This window comes from Dasypus novemcinctus, chromosome 6 (assembly GCF_030445035.2).
Source record: "Dasypus novemcinctus isolate mDasNov1 chromosome 6, mDasNov1.1.hap2, whole genome shotgun sequence".
In the NCBI taxonomy this organism is placed as follows: Eukaryota; Metazoa; Chordata; class Mammalia; order Cingulata; family Dasypodidae; genus Dasypus; species Dasypus novemcinctus.
The window spans coordinates 106,861,082-106,884,829 of record NC_080678.1 but is presented as its reverse complement, the minus strand read 5'-3'; the positions used below and the strand labels follow the sequence as shown (position 1 = coordinate 106,884,829).

Below are 23,748 nucleotides of genomic sequence, written 5' to 3'. Positions count from 1 at the left end.
TCCAGCATTTGTATTCTTCTGTTTTTTTTTTCATAGCTGCCAATCTTATGGGAGTAAGATGGTATCTCATTGTAGTTTTGATTTGCATTTCCCTGATAGCTAGAGATTTGGAACATTTTTTCATGTGCTTTTTAGCCATTTGTATTTCTTCTTTGGAGAAGTGTCTGTTTAAATCTTTTTCCCATTTTTTAAATGGGTTGTTTATCTTTTTGTTTTCAAGATATATGATTTCTTTATATATGCAAGTTATAAGTCTCTTATCAGATATATGGTTGCCAAATATTTTCTCCCATTGTGTGGGTTCCCTTTTTACTTTCTTGACAAACTCCTTTGAGGTGCAGAAGGCTTTAATTTTGAGGAAGTCCCATTTATCTATTTGTTCTTTTGCTGCTCGTGCTTTTGGTGTGATATTCATGAAGCCATTTCCTATTACAAGGTCCTGTAGATGTTTCCCTACACTGCTTTCCAAGGTCTTTATGGTCTTGGCTCTTATATTTAGGTCTTTGATCCATCTTGAATTGATCTTTGTATAAGATGTGAGATGGTAATCCTCTTTTATTCTTCTACATATGGCTATCCAGTTCTCCAGGCACAATTTGTTGAATAGGCCATTCTCTCCCAGTTGAGAGGGCTTGGTGGCTTTATCGAATATTATATGCCTATATATATGAGATTCTATATCTGAACTTTTAATTTGATTCCATTGGTCTGTGTGTCTCTCCTTATGCCAATACCATGCTGTTTTCACTACTGTAGCTTTGTAGTATGTTTTGACGTCAGGTAGTGTGATTCCTCCAATTTCATTTTTCTTTTTCAATATGTCTTTGGTTATTCGGGGCCTCTTTCCTTTCCAAATAAATTTCATAGTTAGTTTTTGTAGTTCCTTAAAGAAGGCTCTGTTGATTTTTATTGAGATTGCATTGAATGTGTAGATCAGTTTTGGTAGGATAGACATCTTAATAATATTTAGTCTTCCTATCTATGAACAAGGAATATTCTTCCATTTATTTAGGTCTTCTTTGATTTCCTTGAACAGTCTTGTATAGTTCTCAGTGTATAAGTTTTTTACATCTTTAGTTCAATTTATTCCTAAATATTTGATTTTTTTAATTTACTATTGTAAATGGCATTTGTTTCTTGATTTCCTCCTGAGCTTGCTCATTATTGGTGTAAGAAGTGCTACTGATTTTTGCACATTGATCTTATAACCTGCAACTTTACTAAATTCATTTATGAGTTCTAGAAGCTGTGTTGTAGATCTCTCAGGGTTTTCTATGTATAGGATCATGTCATCAGCAAATAATGAAATTTTGACTTCTTCCTTTCCAATTTGAATGCCTTTTATATCTGGTTCTTGCCTCAGTGCTCGAGCAAGTACTTCTAAGACAACATTAATTAGAAGAGGAGACAATGGGCATCCTTATCTTGTTCCTGAGTTTAGAGGGAAGAATTTTAGGATTTCTCCATTGTAAACAATGTTGGCTGTAGGTTTTTCATATATACTCTTTATCATGTGTGGTCACCCCTCGGGCTGAAGCGTGGTTTGCTGGCCTGGCGGGGGAGCAGCTGCGGCAGGCCAAGCCTCTGCCCCCATAATAGGGTGGTTGGTCGGACTCACCGCCACCCCTGAAGGGAGCTCAGCATGGGCGCAGAGTGCCCTCGGGTCTCCCCTTCTCGGCAGCCATGCTTCCGCGGCCGCCCCTCCTCCCGGGTGGCACCACACAATACCTGTGGGGCGGCACCTTTCTTCTTCTTTCTCCCTGCGCAGGCGCAGGGTGGAAAATTCCAGTCTGCCCTTTTCCCTTCCCCCGACAGCAGCAACAGCCAGGCGTGGGTGGGAAACTCAAGTCTGCCCTCCACCCCAGCAACAGCAGCCACCAATCCCTAAACCCTGCCCCTTCCCCCAGCAACAGCGATGGCCAATCCCTAACCACCACCCCTCCCCCATCCAGTACCGCCCACTGACCTTTCGCCGGCAACCAATCAGAACAGGGCGTGGCTTCGACCAATCAGCCTTCCCCAGCCCCTATAAAACTGTTGCCTCTCCCTCAATAAAGTGGACCTGCGTGTTTACCTCGTCTCCGCGGTAGTTCTTCTGCCGTGCGCCCTCCAGTCCTGAGAGCCCCCGACAAGGGTCTGGCCTCCCTTGTCCCCAGTTTGTCGCCTGCTTCTCCGGGCGACCCCTTCATCGCCGGCTTCGCCGGGCGACCCCGTCAGCCGAACCGCGCAACCCCTGTGAGACCGCCCCCTTGTCTGCTGCCGGACCGACCCCTCGTCCCAAGCGGGACCGATCCCTCATCCCAAGCAGGACTGACCCCTCGTCCTGAGCTGGACCGACCCCTCGTCCGCAGCCAGACCCCACCTCTACCGACCGAGGAAGCCGCCACAGCTGGCGCCCAACGTGGGGCAGTGCAACCCCCCTCTACCGACCGAGCAAGCCGCCGCAATCATGTTCAAATAATTTCCTTGTTTTCCAATCTTTTGGAGTGTTTTTATCAGGAAAGGGTGCTGTATTTTGTCAAATGCTTTTTCTGCATCTATAGATATAATCATGTGATTTTTTCCTTCAATCTCTTTATATGGTGTATTACATTGATTGATTTCCTTATGTTGAACCATCCTTGCTTACCTGGAATGAATCCCACTTGGTTGTGGTGTATGATTCATTTAATGTGTTGTCAAATATGATTAGCAAGTATTTTGTTAAGTATTTTTGTGTCTAGGTTCATTAGAGAAATTGGTCTGTAATTTTCCTTTCTTGTGGTGTCTTTGTTTGGCTTTGGTACTAGGGTAATGTTGGCATCATAGAAGGAGTTAGGCAATGTTCCTTCTGTTTCGATTTTTTGTAATAGTTTCAGCAGGATTGGTGTTAGTTCTTACCAAAATGTTTTGTAGAGTTCACCTGTGAAGCCGTCTGGCCCTGGGCTCTTCTTAGTTGGGAGGTTTTTAATGACTGATTCTATCTCTTTACTTGTGATTGGTTTGTTGAGATCATCAATTTCTTCTTTCATCAATATGGGCTGCTTATATGTTTCTAGGAATTTTTCCATTCCCTCTGAATTGTCATTTTTGTTGGAATATAGTTTTTCAAAGTATCCTCTTATGATAGTCTTTATTTCTGTGAGGCCAGTGGTGATATCTCCTTTCTCATTTCTTATTTTGTGTATTTGCATCTTCTCTCTTTTTTTCTTTGTTAGTCTCGCTAAAGGTTTGTCAATTTTGTTCATCTTCTCAGAAAACCAGCTCTTGGTCTTGTGTATCTTTTCAAGTGCTTTATTTTCTATTTCACTTAGTTTTCCTCTTATCTTTGTTATTTCCTTCCTTCTTCTTTCTGTTGGATTATTTTGTTTTTGTTTTTTTTTGTAATTCCTCCAAATGTGCAGTTAGTTCTTCAATTTTTACTCTTTCTTCTTTTTTGATATATGAATTTATGGCTATAAATTTCCCTCTCAGTACTGCTTTTGCTGCATCCCATAAATTTTGGTATGTTGTGTTACCATTATCATTTGTTTCAAGGTAGTCATTGATTTCTTTTGAGATTTCCTCTTTGACCCACTGTTTTTTTGAAGAGTGTGCTGTTTAATTTCCAAATCATGGTGTGAAATCTGGGCCTCTGACCCCTGCAAATTTCCAGCTTCACTCCACTGTGGTCAGAGATATTATTTTGTATGATTTTGATCTTTCTGAATTCATTAAGCCTTTCTTTGTGGCCTAGCATATGGTCTATCTTGGAGAATGATCCGTGTGCGCTTAAAAAAATGTATATCCTGCTGTGTGTGGTTGTAATTATCTATATATGTCTATTAGATCCAGCTCCTCTAATATACTGTTAAAATATTTTGTTTCTTTAGTGATTCTCTTTTGAGATGTTCTGTCCAGAGTTGATAGTGGTGTATTAAAATCCCCCACTATAATTGTAGATGCATCTATTCTTTCACTTAGTTTTTCCAGTGTTTGCCTCATCTATTTAGAGGCACCCTTGTTAGGAGCATAAATATTTATGATTGTTTGATCTTCTTGACAGATGGTCCCTTTCACTAAATGTAGTATCCTTCTTTGCCTCTCACAATTGTTTTGCATTCAAAGTCTATGTTGTCTGATATTAATATAGCTACTCCTGGCTTTTTTTGGGTTATTGTTTGCTTGTATGATTGTTTTCCAACCATTCACTTTCAGCCTCCATGAGTCTCTGGGTCTAAGATGTGTCTCTTGTAGACAGCATATAGATGGGTCATATTCCCTTATCCAATGTCTCAGTCTGAATCTTTTGATAGGTGAGTTTAATCCATTGACATTCAGTGTTATTACTTTCCAGGAATTATTTGTGTTAGCCATATTTTGATTGGACTTGTGTTTGTCATATTTTGTTTGCTTTTTCCCCCCTTCTCTTTTTGTCTTTTTTGTTGCTCTTACACTCTCCTCTAACTCTGCCTGTCCTGTTTTTTCCTTTCTTCCTGCAGAACTCCCTTTAGAATTTCTTGAAGGGGAGGTTTCTTGTTGGCATACTCTTTCAGTTTCTGTTTATCTGTGAATATTTTGAACTCTCCATCATTTTTGAATGCTACTTTAGCTGGTAGAGTGTTCTCGGTTGGAAATTTTTTTCCTTTAGTTCCTTGACTATATCATACCACTGCCTTCTTGCCTCCATGGTTTCATATGAGAAATCAGCACTTAATCTTATGGAGCTTCCCTTGTATGTGATGGTTTTCTTTTCTCTTGCTGCTTTTAGAATTTTCTCTTTATCTTGAGTGTTGGATAATTTGACAAGTATATGTCTTGGGGTGGGCCTGTTGGGGTTTATGACGATTGGGGTGCGCTGTGCTTCTTGGATATGTACATCTGTCTCTTTCAGTAGATTTGGGAAGTTTTTAGCCATTATTTCCTGCAATACTCCTTCTGACCCCTTTCCCTTCTCTTCTCCTTCTGGGATGCCTATAATACATATGTCTGAGCATTTTGTATTATCATTCAGGTCCCTAAGTCCTAGCTGGATTTTTTCTATCTTTTTATCAACCAATTCTACTATCTGTTTGATTTCTGATGTATTGTCTTCCACATCACTAATTCTTTTCTCTGCCTCTTCTAGTCTGCTGATATTTGCTGCAAGTTATTTTTGATTTCTTGAACTGTGGTGTTCATTCTCATCATATCTGTTATCTTTTTGCATATGTCTGCAATTTCCCCTCCAAGTGTTGTCTTCAAGTTGTTAACCTCTTCCTTTACTTCATTAAATTTGTCAGTGATAAATGTTCTGAGATCTTTAATTACTTGTGTGAAGTTCTGCTCCCCTTCCTGATTTTTAGTTTATTCACTGGATTCAGCCATGTTTTCCTGATTACTGTTTTGGTTTTTAGTTTTTGTTGCTGTCTGGTCATTTTATCTTGACAGGTTTAATCAGTTCCTTAGCTTCTTTGTCTAGTCTTGGGGATTAATTAGCTGTTGTTTTTGCATAAGTGTTATATCTTCTCTTTGTCACTTTGTTCTTCTTATTCTAATTTCTTATTGCTGGTTGAGTTCACTTTAAAGGAAAGTATTAGGGCCAGGGAAAGGCAATTATGTAAGCAAGGAAAAAGTGTAAAGTAGTATTGGTGATAAATGTTAACAGAGCAACAATATGAGATCTGGGAGGATGGATATTAGATTCATGTAAGTTGTGTAGAGTTATAGCAGGAGGTAGAGTACCTATAATGAGGTAGTTGACTGAATATGGGAGGAATATGGTATGAATTAAAAAGCTAGTATTTTTGTGAAAGAGGGAAAGAGAAAAGAAAGGCAATAGTTTCAAGAGTGGATAACAGACAGAAAACAAAACAAAGATATTAGAAATTTAGTTAGACACTTTGTGGATCAAAGAAAGGGAGGTGGAATATAGGAGAGACAGTAGATGATGGAGGATATCAAGATGTAGGGGAAAGGTTGTAGTGTAGGTAGCCAAAATCAATTCACACAGAAATGAGGCAGTGGAGAATGAGGAAACCCAGCAAATGTGAGGTGTTCCCTGCAGCACCTACTGTATAATTAAGATAAAATAAAATAAGAAGTAAATGAGGGACAAGAGAGAGAGAAAAAAAAAAGAGAAGAAAGGAAGATAGAAAAAGGGGGTGGGTAAAGGGCAGGGAACAGGTAGGGAAAAGGAAAAAAAGATATACACCAACCACAACAGCAACAACAACAACAACAAAAAACCCTAAATAACTGAAAAAAAAAAGACTTTGGGGGATATGCTGTGAGAAAAGACTAGGGAATAATGCAATGTTAGCAATCAGGACATTAAAAAAATAAATAATAAAATAAAATAAATATAAACACAAAACAAAACAAAACAAAAAAGAAAAAACACAAACGTTGAGGGCTAGGACATTCAAGGACTTCAGATGGACCTCAAGGCATGATGGATTCAGGGATGGAAAGTCTGAGATATTGAAGACTCAAGAGATGTGAGTCTCTGGGGTGTGGGCCACCAGGGTTTAGGGGACTCAGACCTGGCAACTTCAAGTCCAGTTAACAGAGAGCCTGGGAGCACCACAGTACAACACAGCCTTCAGGGATCCCCACAGCTGGGTGCCAGCCCTATGGGTGAGATCACATCCACAAACTGTATCCTGTGTGTCTGAACCCCACAATTCACTCGCTCACTGGGGTCTATTCTGTGGATGTATCACCAATTTGACTTCAGGACCCCTCCCACCCTTTAAACCCCCAGAACGGCCTCCTGGGGGCACCTCTACACTGCAGCCAATTTAATGACACAGATCAATAGCCAGGCCCGGGGGTGGGGCTCCAGCTGGAAACGCTGATAACAGTCCAAAACTGAAATTCCCACGCTTCACAAAATATTCCCCTAATCAGCTTCCAGATGTCTCTCACCCTGCCAGACCCTGGTGATGTCTCTTTATTGCTATCAATTTAAGTCCACTGCAGATCGGCAGCCAGGCTTGGGGGGGCCGGGGCTCTAGGCGGAAGTGCTATTATTTGTGTCTGCAATCAAAAATTCCCCCGCTTCGCAATAAAACTCCCATTTGTCTCCCCAAATCAGTCTGCAAAGGCCTCCTGTCCTGTTAACCCCCTGATAGGCCGCTCAGGGCTTATGAATTTCCCAGTAATGCAAAGCCTCCAGAAAACGCGGCTTCTGGCGCTGGTGCCACGGGTCCACCCACCAATATACAGTTTTCTACCAATCTTCTCTTCAAAGTAATCTAGGTTTTTTTTTTTTAAATCAAATGCTTCACATTCTTCCAACCCTCACCCATTATCCAATTCTAAAGCCACTTCCATATGTTTAGATAATTTTAAAAGCAGCACCCCACTCCCAGTACCAAAAACTGTCTTGGTTTGCTGACACTGTTGAGGCACACAACGAGTCAGCTTAGAACAGCCTTTTATTGGCTCATGGGTTTCGAAGTCCCACACTAAGGCCCGATCAAGGACATGCTCTTCCCATAGTCTCCAGTGTTCTGCTGATGGCATGCTGCAGTCCCTGAGGGTCCCTGACTGGCTTTCTGCTCTGGGGGCCTTGAGTCAGAGCCACACACTGACATTCCTCCTCAGTCTCCAGCCCCGCCTCCATCAGGCTGGATGGCAACACTGGAGGAACGCAGCCTGGTGCCTCGACCCTGGGAAGAAGGAAGGAATGTTCCTTCTCAGTTGCAGCTTTACCCTTCCAGTTTTCTACCAGAACGAGGCAGGACCACTCTCAATTCTTTTTGCAGAAAAGGAAAGGCTCAGGTTGAGTGAGGAAGCCCTCGCCTGGGTCTCTGCTGGGTTGGCTGTGCCTGTCCTCAGCTGTCAGCCAAGATCCCTGCAGCTGGGATAGCCTTTAACGTTCCAGGGCCCACACCAAAGCCCCCTGGTGGGGGGATAGCCCCACAGGCAAGGGAGGTGGGAAGGGACATCCAGGGCCGCCCCCACCAGCCTCCACTCTCTGTAGAACCCACAGTACCCACCCACACCCTTTGTCTGCCCGCAACATGGCTCTTTTCTGGCAGCACCCAGGCCTCAGAGCACATGCCAAGCATCCCGACCTGGGTTCCAGGCCAGGCTCTGTGGGACATGAGCCAGGCCCGCCCCTCTCCATGCTTAGAGATCTTGAGGTCAGGATGCAAAATCCCTCGGTTCTTTCTTAACCAGCTCTGTGTGCAGCCTCCCCATGAGCGCCTTGGATTTGGACCATCCTGTTGCTTCTTCATGTCTGGGGTTTGCAGCCAAATTTGGGGGGGATTTAACTGAAGGAAGGCCAAAGTATTTCAGCTGGTTAATTATTTCTTGGACCTGGAGTAGATGGTTGAGAAGCGGCTTCTGATAGGCTGATGACAGATCTAGAACCTGTCCTAAATTCTCTTCCAAAAGGGGAGAGGTCCTGCCTGTCCTGCTCCTCTCCTGGGCATCTCCGAGTGTCCCTTCTTCTCCCTTTGGCTTGTGACATGCACTTGGCCCATCTTTTTTTTGAGATGTCACATAGCTTGCCTCAGGGAGCTGCAGCCTGGGCCCCCCAGTTCACACCAGGCCTGAGCCAGTGTTACAGCAGAGATCTAGCCAATGGCCCGAGGCAGTGAGCCTGGAGTCTTCAAACAAAATTCTTTCAACCCACAAAATAGGCTGCTGCACAGCTTCCCTACAGCCTTGGCTGTGACTTGTACCCCCTTTCTCAGCATCCTTGAGATCTTGGTGTACTGCTGGATTAAGTCTGTTCCAGGAACTGACCTTAGGAAGGCAGCAGATGCACAAGGATTAATAGAGCCGGGCAAGGCAGCAGTTAATCTCTGCTCTCCCTTTCAGAGGGCCATCCAGGTTCTCTTGTTTTCACCTTCTCAGGACCCCTCACAAGTCCACAAGGAGGCACCTGTGGTTGATGTGCAGGTGTGGAATAAAGGGCATTCCAGGGTGCTCAAAGGCTGGATGGGATGCCTGGTCCCACCTGCAGCCTCCTGTCCTTTCCTCTGGCACTCATGCCATCCACCACTTCCTGCTGGGAGTTGTCATCTCACTGTCCAAGAAGCATCAGCCTGCTCCAGACGGTCCTAGTAGCCAAATGTTGGGGCCTCTCCCCAAGATGCTTGAGACCTAGTGGCTCACTGGATGCCCTTGCAGGCCAATGGCCCCATGTGGCTTTTGTGGTTTGACCTCAGTATATTCAGGCAGTGGGAAGATCAGGAGGAAGGTACAGGCTTGATGCTGAAACATATTTTTTCCACCCTGTCTTGTTTGCTGCTTGTTTTCAGGATTCACAGCTCAGAGAGTGGTTAGTGACCTCACAGGTCATCAGGCTCAATCTCCACCTGGGGATAGAACTGCACTGCTAATCTACCTCCACTCACACATGTCCAGTGCCCAGGGACACATTCTTTACGGAGACACTGTGAAGATAACTCTGAATTTTAGGTCAGGTTTCCTTGCATGGACCAACATTTTCATACCCTGCAGGAATGGCCCTATCAAAACTGAAAATTAACCTCCCATCTCCTGACCTCCACTCCTACCCTCCAGAAGCAGCCACTTGCAAAACCTCTTCTTTTGTGAGCATGTTGCACATTATTCTGATAACATGGTTGTACTGAGTGCAGTTTCTTATTAAAGTTTACATATTATCTCTTGACCTCTTCCATTTTCCCAACAGAGTTAAATAATTTCATACTAAATATTTATTGCTTACTTTGCCCTTACAATATAAATATTGTTTATAGCTGAGCTATTTATTATGGTGTTATTTAGTTTTTAAAGATTTGTTATGTTTATTTTTTATCTTGTTACTTCAGGGATCTTTTAGTTTCCCATGCTTTCTGATTATGTAGAAGCTTCCCTCTTATATAACTAGCTTCCCAATTTTTTCATAGATATTCTCTTAATTCTCTGAGACTATGAATTGCAGAATTTTTACATTTTATCCTGCTCACTAATTCTTCTGAATTTTTCTGGTTGTTGCTGTAGGTACTGATATTTTGGTCACAAATTTTAAGAGCTGAGGTGTTCCTCGAGTGTCTGACCATCTTTGTCCATTCTCATCTAAAAGGGGGGCACAAAAACACTATTGCAGCTTGTTGTGCCAGAAGCTTTTTGCTATTCCACACCATGTCCTTCTCCAGTCTTTGGGTATCCTGTGACTCATTCTACTGGCCATAAGCCCTTGCTTTCTTTTTGTAGTCTAGACCCTCCTTCAAAATCATCTCAAACTGGGAACTTTCCTAGATGTTCTGTGTGAGCTGACGACTCTTGCTTCCTATAAATATTCTTGTAATTGTAATTCTTTGGAAGGGCCTTTTCACTCAGGGCAAGAAGAGAAGAGTAGAGAGAAGTGTTAGCATTAGCTAGGAAAAGGCAGGGCCTTGTACTTTTTCCTGTGGGCTGCCAAGGGTAAAGTCTGTACTGTGGGTGCCTTTTCAGAAGCTAGAGCTTTGCAGTCCAGAAGTTGTCCAATGCTAGAGAGGACCCAGAGTGCCTGCACCTCCTGCAATGGGCAGAGCAGGTGCTTTGTGATTGGAGATGGGTTCTTATCCATGCTAGCCCCAGAAAGTGTGGCCAACGACTTGACCCGCCTGACCCTCAGTTATCCCATCTGTGAAATGATAGTAACACTGGGTCATCAGGTTGTCCTGGAATTCGAAGTCATGCATAAAAAGTGCCTGGGATATAAATACCCCATAATTGATAATCCTGATATCATTAGAACCATCTGTCCTTAGTTTCCTCATTGTCTGCTGGCAGTTTTACTTATTTAAAATTTTTTTTAAAAAGATAAATACATCACACAACTCTTACGTTAAAAAACAAAAGTTCCCATATACTCCACTCCCCACCCCCCACCCCCGCTCCTCCCACATCAACATCCTCTTTTATCAGTAAGACACATTCATTGCATTTGGTGAATACACCCTGGAGCACTGCCCTGCTGACAGTTCTAGACAAAGCCTAGAGGAGGCAGTAAGGAGGGAGGGGAGGAGAAGTTTGCTCTTGGGTGTATAGCAATGTCTGTAAACAGGACATTGAGAATTGTTTTAGTTTCCTCATTGCTAAAGCAAATACCATACAGTGGGTTGGATTAAACAAAAAGCCAGCTAACAGGGAGGTGAAGAAGGTCAACCACCACACCAGGGAGCCAAGAGTGCCTACAACTGCAAACAGGAGAACTGCATCCATCATCCAAGTGGAAGCTAAGCCCCCTCTTGATACAGAGGTGGAGTGGACATAACCATCCCAGGGTCCACAGGATGAAGGAGTGGAGTATGGATTAGAGAGGACTTGCCGATGCTCTATTCTGGAATTGTGATTAGTGATGGAAGTAAATGTGGCATTGAGGTGGAGAAAGTGGCCATGGTGGCTGCTGGGGGTGGGGAGTGGGAAGAAAATATGTGATGTGGGGGCATTTTCTGGACTTAGAGTTGTCCTGGGTGATACTGCAGGGACAGTTACTGGACATTGTGTGTTCTCCCATGGCCCACTGGGTGGACTGGGGGAGAGTATGGACTTAAATGTGGACCACTGACCAGGTGGTGCAGCAGTGCTCATAGATGAGTTCACCGAGTGCAGCGAGTGTCCCATGATGTTGGAGGAGGTTGTTGTAGGAGGAGTGGGGTAAGGGGGGTGGGGGGTATATGGGGACCTCATATTTTTTTAATTTAATATTGAAAAATAAATAAAGACAAAAAAATTTATTGGCTCATGGTTTTGACGCTGAGAGAGGTCCAAGCCAAGATGATGCTTTCTTCCCGAAGACTGGCCTCCCAGGGCAGGCTGTTTAGGTCTTTGGTCCTGAGCCCCTATGTCATGATGCAATGCACATGGCAGCCTCTCCTGGTCTCCCCCTTCTCTTCTTGGCTCTGTTGACTTTTACCTTCCAGCTGCTCCCTCTGTGGCTTTTTCTCTGTGACCTTACCTATAAGGTCTTCAGTAACAGGATTAGGACCCATCGTGGACCACATACTACTGAGGCAACCTCATCAAAGTCCTTATCCTCAAGGGTTCATACCCAGAGTAATGGATTTGGTTTCAGAACATGTTTTTTATGGGATACAGAGCTCCAAACTGCCCAAAGGTACATTAACTGCTGGAAGGGAAAGGAAGGGCCTCCCTGTGGGTTGGTCCCTCTGATGCATGGCTTAGGGGAGACTTGAGTGGTCCCAGATCCAGGGAGAGAGCCAGCAGGGAACAAGGAGGCCTGGGGCCAGCCTTGCCCCCATGACTTACCTCTGCAGGCCTTCAGACTGCAGGCCTGCAAGGAACCCAGGCACTTGCCACTTCCCTACATAACCTGAGTCATTCCCAGCTCCACAAAGCTGTACACAACAGATCTGTGGACGTGCAAAGACCTTGAACCCAGGGGAGATACATAGACACAAGCAGCTTCCCACCTGGCCAGAAGGGGCCTCAGCCTTCTCCAACCACCTCACTTCTTCCAGGCACTGAACACAACCTGGAGAAGCTTCTCCATTTACTCAGAGGGAGAAAGTACCTGAAAGTGTGGGTGGGAGGGCCTGTGGCTTTCCCTGCTGGTCAGTACCTGATGGGCTCAGCCAGCCAATCCACCGCCCCCATCCTGGCCCTCTTGGCCCCTCCAGGGTCCACACCTCCATCTGCCTGGGGCTGACTCAGCTTCAGCACTGGAAGGCCCTGGTCCAGGAAGCTCCTCTGACCTGGGCAAATGGGCTGGGGGCACCCCCTGCCCTGCTCACCAGATGCGCCATGGGGCCTGAGGGCTGTTGCTCTCCAAGGCTGTGTGCGGGAGGGAGGTGCCTGTTAGAGAGGCTGCTGGAATTGGGGGACAGGTAGAAACTCTCCCTGCCCTCTTGCCCGACAGGGCACCTCATCCCCCTGACCCATGCCCTCTTGTCCTCAGGTCGACATTTGTGGGGAAAAACTGGAAAAGCATTTGCAACCTTGTTGCCGACATCGCAAATAAATTAAAGAAGTAAGGCTTCTCCGAGCTGCAGGCCCCTTGGGCTGTGGGAGCTTGGCCCTGGTCAGGCAGAGCACATATCCCTTGGAGCCTCTAGGGGTCTGCACGTCCCTCGGGTGGGAGCCCCGAGCCCAGTGCTCTGAGCCAGAGCAGAGGACACATGGACAGATGCCAGTGGATGCCCCCTGTGGTGACCGAGGGGTGGTGCCAAGGGGGGGGAGCTCAGTAAAGACCATCCATGGCCAAGACAGGGAGGTGGTGACCAACTCCCCAGAGGGGGCTAATTGGTGGAGGAGGGAGGAGGGGAGATGGCGGAGAGGAAGGAGGGACAGAGCTGCAAGAATATCACAGTAGAAGGGAGATGCCTCAGAGATGCAGGTGCAGGTGTGTGCAGGTGTGTGCAGGTGTGCACATGCATCTTCTGGGGTGTGGGCTCTAGAGGTGGGCAGAATGCCATCCTGGCACCCGCTCTTGCGTGAAGCCTCCAAATCCTTCACTCAAGTTGTCGGCACTGTCTGGTGGGGAGTGGGCTCAAACGTGAGATGTGGTAGGGAGGGGGCAGCTGGGCTGTGGCCTGGCCTGGCTGCCTGGGTGTGCGGCTTCCAGCTGTGAGTGGCCTCTCACAAGTGGGCACTTCCTCGCAGCCCAAAAATGCGGATTTGCTTCATCACGTTCGACTCTCGGGGCTACGTGTCCATGGACCTCACCTCAGACGAGTAAGACCCCTGGATGCCCTCGGTGGACCCAGAGGCCCGGCAGGGCAGTGAGGAGTGAGCCCCAGTGCCAGGCGGGACAATGGGGGCAGTCAGGGTGCTGGAGCAAAGGGTCCGGGGAAGCCAGAGTGGGTCAAAAAGAGGAGCCCAAGGGCAGGGTCCTGCGAGCATGGGGCGGGCACAGCTGGGGGCATGCAGTGGCCTGAAGGGGGTCACAAAGCCTGGGGGTGGGGCTGGGGAAGTGCCTGGTGGATGCAGGGTCCAGGCACTTGGGGACACCAGCGCTGGGGCCCCATGCCGAGTGGGGAGCCCAAATGAGACCTGGGGATATGTCATCCTGTGGGTGGTGCCTGGGGGTGGAGCAGAGCACACTGCCCGCACCTTGGAGGGAAGCCAGGGCAGCAGGGGAAGCAGGAGGCAGCACCCGAGAGGGGGCACCGGGGGGGCCAGGCCTCCCCATGGTGCTCCAGGAGGAGCTGCAAGGGCTGATGCTCTGGGCAGGGGTGAGAGCATGGAGGGGGAGTGTGTGTCATGTGGGTTTGGAGGTGGGAGGAAGCAAGTCTGGAAGGCCCCTGGGTGGGGCTGTGGTGTCCAGGGGGAGCATGCCTGGGCCAGGAAGGCCCCCCCCAGGCAGGAGGCTGTGGGAGCCATGCAGGAGGGACACGTGCAGGGAGCCCCAAGTCCTCAAGCAGCAGCCCTGGGGGCGCGTGGCCTGCAGCAGAGCTGGGGCGGCCTGGGACTGGTGCTCCCACAGGTGCTCCCTGCCCGAGCTGAGGAGGGGTGGGGCAGAGGGGTGGGGTGGGGCCTGAAGGGGCCCTGGGCCTGGGAGCAGAGGGAGCCTGACCCGCTGGGGGGGTGTGGAGAGCGTGTGGCCATGGGTGGTGGGTGCAGGGTCATGGAGGGTCTGCTGTGGGGGCAGAGGCCAGAGCACAGGGGCTGGGTGGCCCCAGCTGGGCTGTCAGGAGAGTGAGACCTGGGAGGGGGGTTTCCTAGGGGAAGAGGCATCTGCAAGAGGAGGGGCTTGCCCAGGGAGGCGGAGCCTGCACACCAGCCTCCAGGGGTCCCAGCCCCACCTCCTGGGCTGGGCGGGCCTGTAAGTCTGCCCCCACTGCCCTGCCCTCTGCTCACAGCCCACGCTCCTCCCAGCTTTTGGCCTTTCTCCCGCAGCAGCCCAGGAACCCTCTCAGGCCTATTTGCTGCTTCCTCTAGCACTGACACAAGCATCTAGTGGCACTGAGTCCACACCCCCGCACAGGGGGCTGCTGAACAGAGGAGGGGGTGGGCAGTGGAGAAGCAGGACGAGCTTTCCCAAACTCAGCCTCCCGTGGGCCGCCTGCCGGCGGTCCCCCAGGAGTTCCACGGAAACACTGGTCCCTCGTGAGTGCTGCCTCGCAGCTGCACATGCAGGGATGCCCCCACTGTGGAGAGGATGGTCAGAGGCAGGGCCCCTGGGGCTGGGGGCTGGGTGCTGTGGGTCAGGGATGCACCCAGCAAGCCAGGTCGAGCCCATGGGGACAGCGGAGCCCTGTCTGCGTGTGAGATGCACCCGCGTCCTTGCACGTCCACGCAGAGTGACGGGGGAGGGCCACGCCCACCTCCACTGCCTTTTCCATGTTGCATTTCAGAGAATATCTTCAACAAGGCCTTCGGAGACTAACAGTTGAGCCCATTCTCGTGACATTTTCATACGTGAATGAAGGACTAGAGAAGGTACAGCTGCTGGAGCCTGGGGCTTTCATCCCGCCTGACTGCGTTCTTGGAGTGCTCCTTGTTCATCTAAACCCCTTGTCCCAACATTTCCTTCCTTTTTTGCAGGCAAATATGATGATCAGAAAAGCCGCCACTGGAGGTAAGCCCCTCCTGCCCGCCGTGGGCTCAGGGGCCGAGGGCAAAGCCGGGCTTGGGCATCAGCGCGTTCGGGTCCCAATCCCTCCCCCACATTCTAGCTCTGAGTTGGAGAAAGTTCCTTACGGTCTCCGAGTTACAGATTCCTCCCCTGGACAAGGAGGCTAAGGTAATACCCACCTCGCCTTTATGAGAACTAAGGTACCTGCCTGCACCTTTGGTCTTGAGAGGCTGCAGGTGTGTCCAGGTGAGGCCATTTCCCTCTCTGACCTGCACTTGGGAAAAAAAAAGGAAGCAGCCAATGTTCCCGCACAGACGTAGGATTTGGTTTATGGATCTTCTCGATTGCCGCCCTTTGCTGCCCGCTGTGCCCTCTGAGCTGCACTGTGGCTTTCAGCTCTTCTTCCTTTCACCCTGTGCCTCCCTCCCTGATGGTGTTGGGTGCTGTCCTCAGACCAGGACTGACGTCCTTCCAGGCTTCCCAGGGGCCTGCACTGGGTTTTGCAGAGCCCTTAGCTGGGTGCATGGTCCCCCATCAAGGGCCTTGGCCAGGGGCTCTGGGGCCCAGGACACTGGCAGGAACCCCGAGGCCAGCCCGGCTCAAGGAGCCCTTACCCTGAACCTGCAGCCCACCCATTACGGCAGGTCAGCCTGTGGTCTCCCTGCTGTTCTGGAGTCTTGCACCTGTCAGGTGCATGAGCTGGGTTTCCCTTCCTGGCACAGGTGGTACCATCTGGTGGGGGAGGGTGGGGCAGCCTAGCAGGAGGTGCCCTGAGGTGGGCTTGGACTCCTGTCTGCCAGGTGGGTCCTGGGCTCAGGCCCTTCTCTGCTGAAAGCCTGCAGAGTAGGGTGGCCGGCACATGCGCCTCCCAGTGAGCTGCTCAGACCTTGCCCGCACGGGCAGCCCTGAGGTTCTGCCGCCACGGCTCCCTGGTGCACCCAAGGTCCCGTTCCCACCTGGGCCCTCTTTGCTTGTCCTCCAGGTAAGAAGGTCACCAGCATTGTCTATGCTCTGACGGCTGCAAAAATACCTAAAGGGGCAGACAGGCTGGCTGCGGAGGAAGTGAGTCCAATCCATCGTTACAGCCATTATGCTGCACTGATTCTGGGGAATTCTACTCAACACCTTCTTTCTCTTAGGCTCAAAAGGCTCGGAAGATGGGAGCAATCGTTTTCGCCATTGGCGCAAACGAATTTGAGCAAAAACAGGTAAGTGAGAGCAGGTAACGCAGGGGCCACCCTTGAGCCTGTTTGGGGGCAGGTGTCAGAGGCTGCTTTCCCTGGGTAGCCCAGGGATGCCATCCTAACCCCCCCCAATTACTTGGGTCTACCCCGTCCACTTTAAAGGATGGAGTTGGTGGGCTCGGTTGCACCCCAGCTGAGGGTGGAGGCCGCCCCCCATGAGTTCTCCTGCAGATGGAAGGATCTAGTTCCAGGGAAACACTGCCCAGACCCTGACGTGTTGGCCAGGCACTGTCCCGTTTGTGGAAGCAGCTGCCCCTTCCATGCCCTGGCTGTACATCCCAACCACCTCCTCTCCCTCATAGCTGGAAGGAATTGCAGACTCCAAGGACCATATGTTTGGGGTCCCTGATCTGGACTCCCTGTCAAGCATCAGTTCCCAGGTGAGTGGGAACTGGATGTGAGAACCCTGATGGGTGTGAGAAGCTGCAAGTGAGGAGGGGCTTGTCGAGAATCTCCCCACAGCTCACACCCTGCCCTCTTGCCCACTGTGGATTCTAGGTAATTGAGAAGAGCTGTATCGAAATTAAATCTTTGGAGCCTACCAGTGTCTGCATGGGAGGTAAGGGCTGAGGTGTCACTGGTGTAGACAGAGGTGTGTGTGTGTCTGCTTGTGTATGTGTATATGTATGTGTGTGTGTGCATACATATGGGTGTGTGTGTAGGTGTGTGCCTCTGCATGAGTCTGTATGTGTGCATGTGTGTGTTGGCATGTTTTTGTGTGTGTATATACGTGTGTTGTGGTGGTGGTTTGAAGCTGCATGGACCCCTGAAATGCATGTTCTTACAGCTATTCCATTCCTGTGGGTGTAAACCTATTGCATGTAGGGCCTTTTGCTGAGGTTTCTTTAGTTAAGGCATGGCCCAGGGATGTTCTCAGTCCTCTTACTGGAGTTGTTTAAAGTGAATGATAGATTTTGCCCAGGTGGACAATGGCTCACAACCTTCTTCTTTCCCCCTATTTCCTGTAAGCCTATCTTCTAGTCTCCAGCTCTCTGAGAGAGCTTGACTTGCTTTATTCATATCAGAGAGGTCATGTAGTATTTGTCCTTCAATGCCTGGCTTGCTTCACTCAACATAAGGTCCTCAAGATTCATCCATATTATCTCATGTGTTAGTACTGTATTCCTTCTTACAGCTGAGTAGTATTCCATTGTATGTATAAATGACATTTTGTTTATCCATCCATCTGTTGATGGGCATTTGGGTTGATTATTCAGAAAAAGAGTGAGAAAGCCACAGAAGCAAGATTCTGGAAGTAATGAAACCCAGAAGTGAAGAGAGAGATCAGCAGATGCACCCCATGCCATGTGACAGAGAAGTCCAGGGTCCCAACAGCCCATCTTCAGGAACAAAGTATCATCCTGATGATGCCTTGTTTGGACCTTTCCAAGGCCTCAGAACTGTAAGCTTATATGCTAATAAATCCCCACTGTAAAAGTCAACTCATTTCTGGTATGTTGCTGTCAGCAACCTAGCAAACTGGAATAGACTTTGGTACCAGGAAAGTGGGTAGCTGCTAGTGCAAATACCTAAAATGTTTAAAAAACTGTTAGAAGGGAGAGAGAGTAGAGGTGGGAAGAATTGGGCAAAGCATGATAGAAAAGGCCCAGAGTACTTTGAAGAGATTTTTGGTAGAAACACAGATGCTAAAGGAACTTCCGATGAGGCCTCAGTCAGAGATGATGAATGTGTCATTGCAAACTGGAAGAAAGGCAATCCTTGTTTTAAAATGGCAGAGAATTTGGCAAAATTGAGTCCTGATATCATATGGAAGATGATAGAATTTGGAAATGACAAGCTTGGAAATGTAGCTGAGGAGATATGAGACTAAATGTAGAAAATGCAGCCTGGCTTCTCCTTGCAGCTCATAGTAAAATGTGAGAGGAAAGGGATAAGCTGAGGACTGAACTGATGGGCACAAAGAGAGCAGATATTGATGGGTGGTAAATTCTGAGCTTCTGAAAAGCGAGTCCCCAGAGAATAGTGCCCCATGTGAAAACATCCCTGAACAGGGAGCCGGTCGTCAGTGTGTATCAGGACTGGGAACACAACCATCCAGGGAGGATCTCTGGAAGGTCCTTTGTATTATGGCCTGGACCCCAGTATTCTACCTGTGAAACCAACACGTTTTTTGCAAAATCTGTATGAATGGAGCCATTACCAGTTTGGTCTATAAGGAACAGAAAAGGGGTAGACTGATGGAAAAATAACTTCAAAGGCACAATGATGGCAGCTGAGATCTGCACTGTAGACAGTATTCAGCCAAGAGAGCAGACCAGCCCAGCCAAGGTGTGAGTATGCCCAGGAAGCTGGAGGTCAGCCCTGCCATGTGGAGGTGTGAGTACACCCGGGAGTGTGGAGGTCAGCCCTGCCATGTGGAAGGTGTGAGTACACCCAGGAGCCTGGAGATCAGCCCTGCCATGTGGAAGGTGTGAGTACACCCAGGAGCTTGGAGGTCAGCCCTCCCATGTGGAAGGTGTGAGTACACCCATGAGCTTGGAGGTCAGCCCTGCTCTATGGAAGGTGTGAGTAGACACAGGAGCTTGGAGCTCAGCCCTGCCTTGTGGAGGTATGAGTACACCTGGGAGCTTGGAGGTCAGCCCTGCCATGTGGAAGGTTTGAGTACACACAGGAGCTTGGAGGTCAGCCCTGCTATGTGGAAGGTGTGAATATGTCCGGGAGCGTGGAGCTCAGCCCTGCCATGTGGAAGTGTGAGTACACACAGGAGCTTAGAGCTCAGGCCTTCCATGTGGAGGTGTGAGTACACACAGGAGTTTGGAGCTCAGTCCTGCCATGTGGAAGGTGTGAGTATGTCCGGGAGCTTGGAGCTCAGCCCTGCCATGTGGAAGGTGTGAGTATGTCCAGAAGCTTGGAGCTCAGCCCTGCCATGTGGAAGGTTTGAGTACACACAGGAGCTTAGAGCTCAGCCCTGCCATGTGGAGGTGTGAGTACACACAGGAGCTTGGAGCTCAGCCCTGCCATGTGGAGGTGTGAGTACACACAGGAGCTTGGAGCTCAGCCCTGCCATGTGGAAGGTGTGAGTACACAGAGGAGCTTGGAGCTCAGCCCTGCCATGTGGAGGTGTGAGTACGCACAGGAGCTTGGAGCTCAGCCCTGCCATGTGGAGGTGTGAGTACACCCAGGAGCTTGGAGCTCAGCTCTGCCATGTGGAAGGTTTGAGTACACACAGGAGCTTGGAGCTCAGCCCTGCCATGTGGAAGGTGTGAGTACACACAGGAGCTTGGAGCTCAGCCCTGCCATGTGGAAGTGTGAGTACACCCAGGAGCTTGGAGCTCAGCCCTGCCATGTGGAAGGTGTGAGTACACACAGGAGCTTGGAGCTCAGCCCTGCCATGTGGAAGGTGTGAGTACACAGAGGAGCTTGGAGCTCAGCCCTGCCATGTGGAGGTGTGAGTACGCACAGGAGCTTGGAGCTCAGCCCTGCCATGTGGAGGTGTGAGTACACCCAGGAGCTTGGAGCTCAGCTCTGCCATGTGGAAGGTTTGAGTACACACAGGAGCTTGGAGCTCAGCCCTGCCATGTGGAAGGTGTGAGTACACACAGGAGCTTGGAGCTCAGCCCTGCCATGTGGAGGTGTGAGTACACCCGGGAGCTTGGAGCTCAGCCTGCCATGTGGAAGGTTTGAGTACACACAGGAGCTTGGAGGTCAGCCCTGCCATATGGAAGGTGTGAGTACACCTGGGAGCTTGGAGGTTAGCACTTCCATGTGGAAGGTGTGAGTATGCCTGGGAGCTTGGAGGTGGTGGCCTTCTGCCTTGTTGTGGAAGAGTGCCACCATGCCAGGTTTCTCAGATGCCTGTGGAATTGCAGAGAGGATGTTTGCCACTCAGATGCTTGACAAGCCTTCACCCCAGTGTTTGTGGCGGCAGGGACTCTGTGCAAGCACCTGGAAAGGGTGGGGCTTCTGATGTACTAGGGCCTGAGGTCACACCATTGTTCCATAATGACTCTCAGACCTGGAAATCTCATGGGTCTGACCTGAAGGGTTTTGGAATTGTTTGGGACCTGTGACCCCTGTTTTCCTTCCAATTTCTCCCTATGGCAGTGGGAATGTTTGTCCTATGACTATCCCTTCTGTGTCTCTTGAAAGCAGGTAACTTGTGCTCTGAGTCCCCAGGTCCACAGCCAGAGGAATTGTGCCCCAGGACAGATGACAGCTGTAACTGCTTTTGATGAGAAGTTTACTTAATATTGTTACTGAAATGAATTAAGTCTCTGGGATATTGTGATGGAATGAATGTATTTCAGTATAGAAAGAGCATGTCTTTTTGGATTCACGGGGCAGAGTGTGATGGTTTGAACATGTATAAACCCCAGAAAAGTATGTTCTTAAAGCTGATCCATTCCCGTGGGTGTGTACCTATGGTAAGTAGGGCCTTTTGATGAGGTTCCTTCAGTTAAGGCCTGGCTCAGGGTGGGTCTTAATCCTCTTATTGGAGTCCTTATAAGACAATGAAATCCACACAAAGAGAAAGAAAGCCATGGAAGGAAGAAGCTGGAAGCAACAGCCTGGAAGAGGAGGGAGACCAGCAGATGCCAACAAGGACCTTGTGGTGTGACAGAGGAGGCAAGGTCACTGGCAGCTGGTGGTCTTCAGGAGGAAGGTACCATCTTGATGGTGCCTTGATTTGGACCTTTCCAAGGCTCAGAACCATGAACTTGTACGCTAATAAATCCCCACTGTAAAAGCCAACCCCTTTCTGGTATATTGCTTTCGGCAGCCTAGTGGACCAGAACAATCGTGTGTGTGTGCAGGCATGCTTTTGTGCACAGATACGAGTATAATAGGAGCATGAACCTGTATGTGTGTATGCATGCATGTTTGTGTGTATGTGTTTCAGACTTCATGTGTGTGTGCATGTGGATATCATGATGTGTGTACATGCATGTGTATGTGTATATTTGGGTTGTTGTGTATGTTTATGCATGCATATCCATGTGTGTTTATGTGTGTTCATGGGCATGTGTGAGAATCATGTTTGTGTATGTATCTATGTACATGCAGTGTGTGTGTATTTGCAATGTATGCATGTGTACGTGTGAGCATGAATATGTGTTTGGATGTGTGGTGTGTGCACATGTGCACGTGTATGTGCCTTTGTGTGTTTATACTTTGGTGTCTATATGTGTGTGCACGTGTTTGTGTGTGTGTGGTGTGTGAGTGTGTTTGAAGTGTGCAGGAAGGTGCTCATTTGTGAGTGGCTTTGTGAGGGTGTTTGTGGGTATGTGTGTGCAAGTACATTTTTCCCCTCTCAAAACAAAATGTTTAACAAACAATGAGAAAGGAAAAGCATATTTAGAGCCCCCTCAGCACAGCACCAGGCAGTGGAGCACAGGAGCACACGAGACAGACATCACACAGGAGGAATTAGCCATCATCCCCGCTGTGCAAAACTGAGTGGCCATTTGAAACCTGCAAGTCACAGCGTCGGAGGACGGGGAGCCCAACAAGTGCGGCTCAGGCATGGAGGAAAGACATGGCCGAGCCCGACATCCAGATGCCCCCCGCTCAGCGCCGGGGAGAAGGGCCTCCCAGCCTGGCAGGGGTGCCTGCTCATCGGCCAGCAGCTGCCTCCTCCTGGAGGTGGAATCCTGAGCCCCACGCCCACCTGGGGACTGGGCAGAAGCCCTCTCCCCAGTCACGGCCACGGGGCCCTGCTGAGCGCAGCCAGAGGGGACCTGCTCAGCAGTGACTTGGTGCTGGGTCTCCAAGTGTGGGAGGCCCTCCCATCGCCAGGCTCTTCACCTGGAAGCTGCTGCCCACACAGTGCTGCCCGCCTGTCGGCCCTCAGCTCCTGCCCAGCCCTTCCCTCCTGGGGAACCCCTGCTGCCCAGCTCAGCTCCCTGACCCAGGCAGCCTGGTGTAGGGCCTTTTCCTGAGAGGAAGAGACCCCTTTGCCAAAAGCCCGGCCTCCCTCCGGGGCTGCCGGCGCTGCGGGTGGTGGATGCCCTGCCCCGGGATGGTGCTGAGGGGGCAGGGGTGGTGAGGGGCTGGGAAGGGGAAGGAGCGGCTGCTGCACAGAGCAGAAGTCCTTGCCTGGGCATCCTCTTCCCTGCCCCTTCCCTGTCCTTCCCTCATGGAAGCAGGTTCCTCTTGAAGCTGAATCCTTGGGGGGTGGGGGTGGGTCCAGGGCGTGGGTGGGTTGATCTGGAGCCTGAGGCCGGCTGGGGCTGTGGGGCTGGACGCGCGTTCCAGGTAGAGGCTGGGGGTGAGGGTTGTGCTGTGGGGGCAAGTGCTCGCCATTCCGGGGTCCCCAAAAGGCCCTGTCCTGGGCCTCCATCCCTGCCCTCCACGCCCACCCCTGCTCGGGGCTTTCTGGCTCAGGACCCACATCTCCTGGAGCTGACGACTCCTCAGGGGCTCGGGGGCTTACTGGGGAGGAGCCCTGAGGGGGCGGCTCAGAACAAGACAGGGACGGGCAGGAGCAGGGCTGCTGGGGTGGCGCGACCCCGGCTGGGCCCCGTGGGAAGCAGCCTGGGATCCGGGCTGCGTGCGCCGAGCTGGGCCCTGGCCCAGGGCCCTTTGTAGCCTCCGGTTCTGTAAAGTGGGAACCTTCTGCTCACAAGATGCTCAGAAACGAGGGAATGCGATTTAGGATGAGCCCGTCGTCCACGCGCCACTCGAACTTGCCCATGGACGTTTCTTCTTGGCTTCTTCTTGGGGCAGGAAGGCCCCGTCCAGAGCCTAGCTTGCCTGCACTCCGGCAGGGAATGTCCCTTCTTGGGGTCTATCTAGCCACGCCTCGCTGTGTTCGTCAGGGTTCCGCCTTCTGTTATATAAATAATCCCAGGATGGAAGTTGGAAATGACTGAGCACCGTCCCCTGCTCAGTGTGGGCGGGGTCGGCCGGTCAGCAACGGCCCGTGTGGGTGGCGACTCAATGCTGGGCCAAGGCCCAGCCCACGTCCCGCTGGGGGAGAAGGGATGTGCCTGAGGGTGCAGCCAGAAGGCCATGACTGAAGGAGCCTGTGCCCCCCGCCTGGAGGGGGAGCCCGTGCCGAGCGACACAGCCTGCCATTAGCCGCAGGTGATGTTGTCA

The 23,748-nt window shown here is 49.9% G+C and overlaps 1 protein-coding gene across 1 annotated transcript in view; it reads left to right on the top strand.

Annotated features, from left to right (window-relative positions):
* The window catches only part of LOC131278918 (anthrax toxin receptor-like), a 52,799-nt gene that overhangs the window by 15,117 nt on the left and 13,934 nt on the right, over positions 1-23,748 (top strand). The window contains exons 2-9 of the mRNA XM_058299555.1: positions 12,827-12,898; positions 13,531-13,602; positions 15,225-15,309; positions 15,415-15,448; positions 16,428-16,507; positions 16,585-16,653; positions 16,992-17,069; positions 17,188-17,248. Of these exons, the coding sequence (XP_058155538.1) occupies positions 13,538-13,602; positions 15,225-15,309; positions 15,415-15,448; positions 16,428-16,507; positions 16,585-16,653; positions 16,992-17,069; positions 17,188-17,248 (472 nt within the window). The 5' untranslated portion in view covers positions 12,827-12,898; positions 13,531-13,537. The remainder of the gene's footprint in view (positions 1-12,826; positions 12,899-13,530; positions 13,603-15,224; positions 15,310-15,414; positions 15,449-16,427; positions 16,508-16,584; positions 16,654-16,991; positions 17,070-17,187; positions 17,249-23,748) is intronic.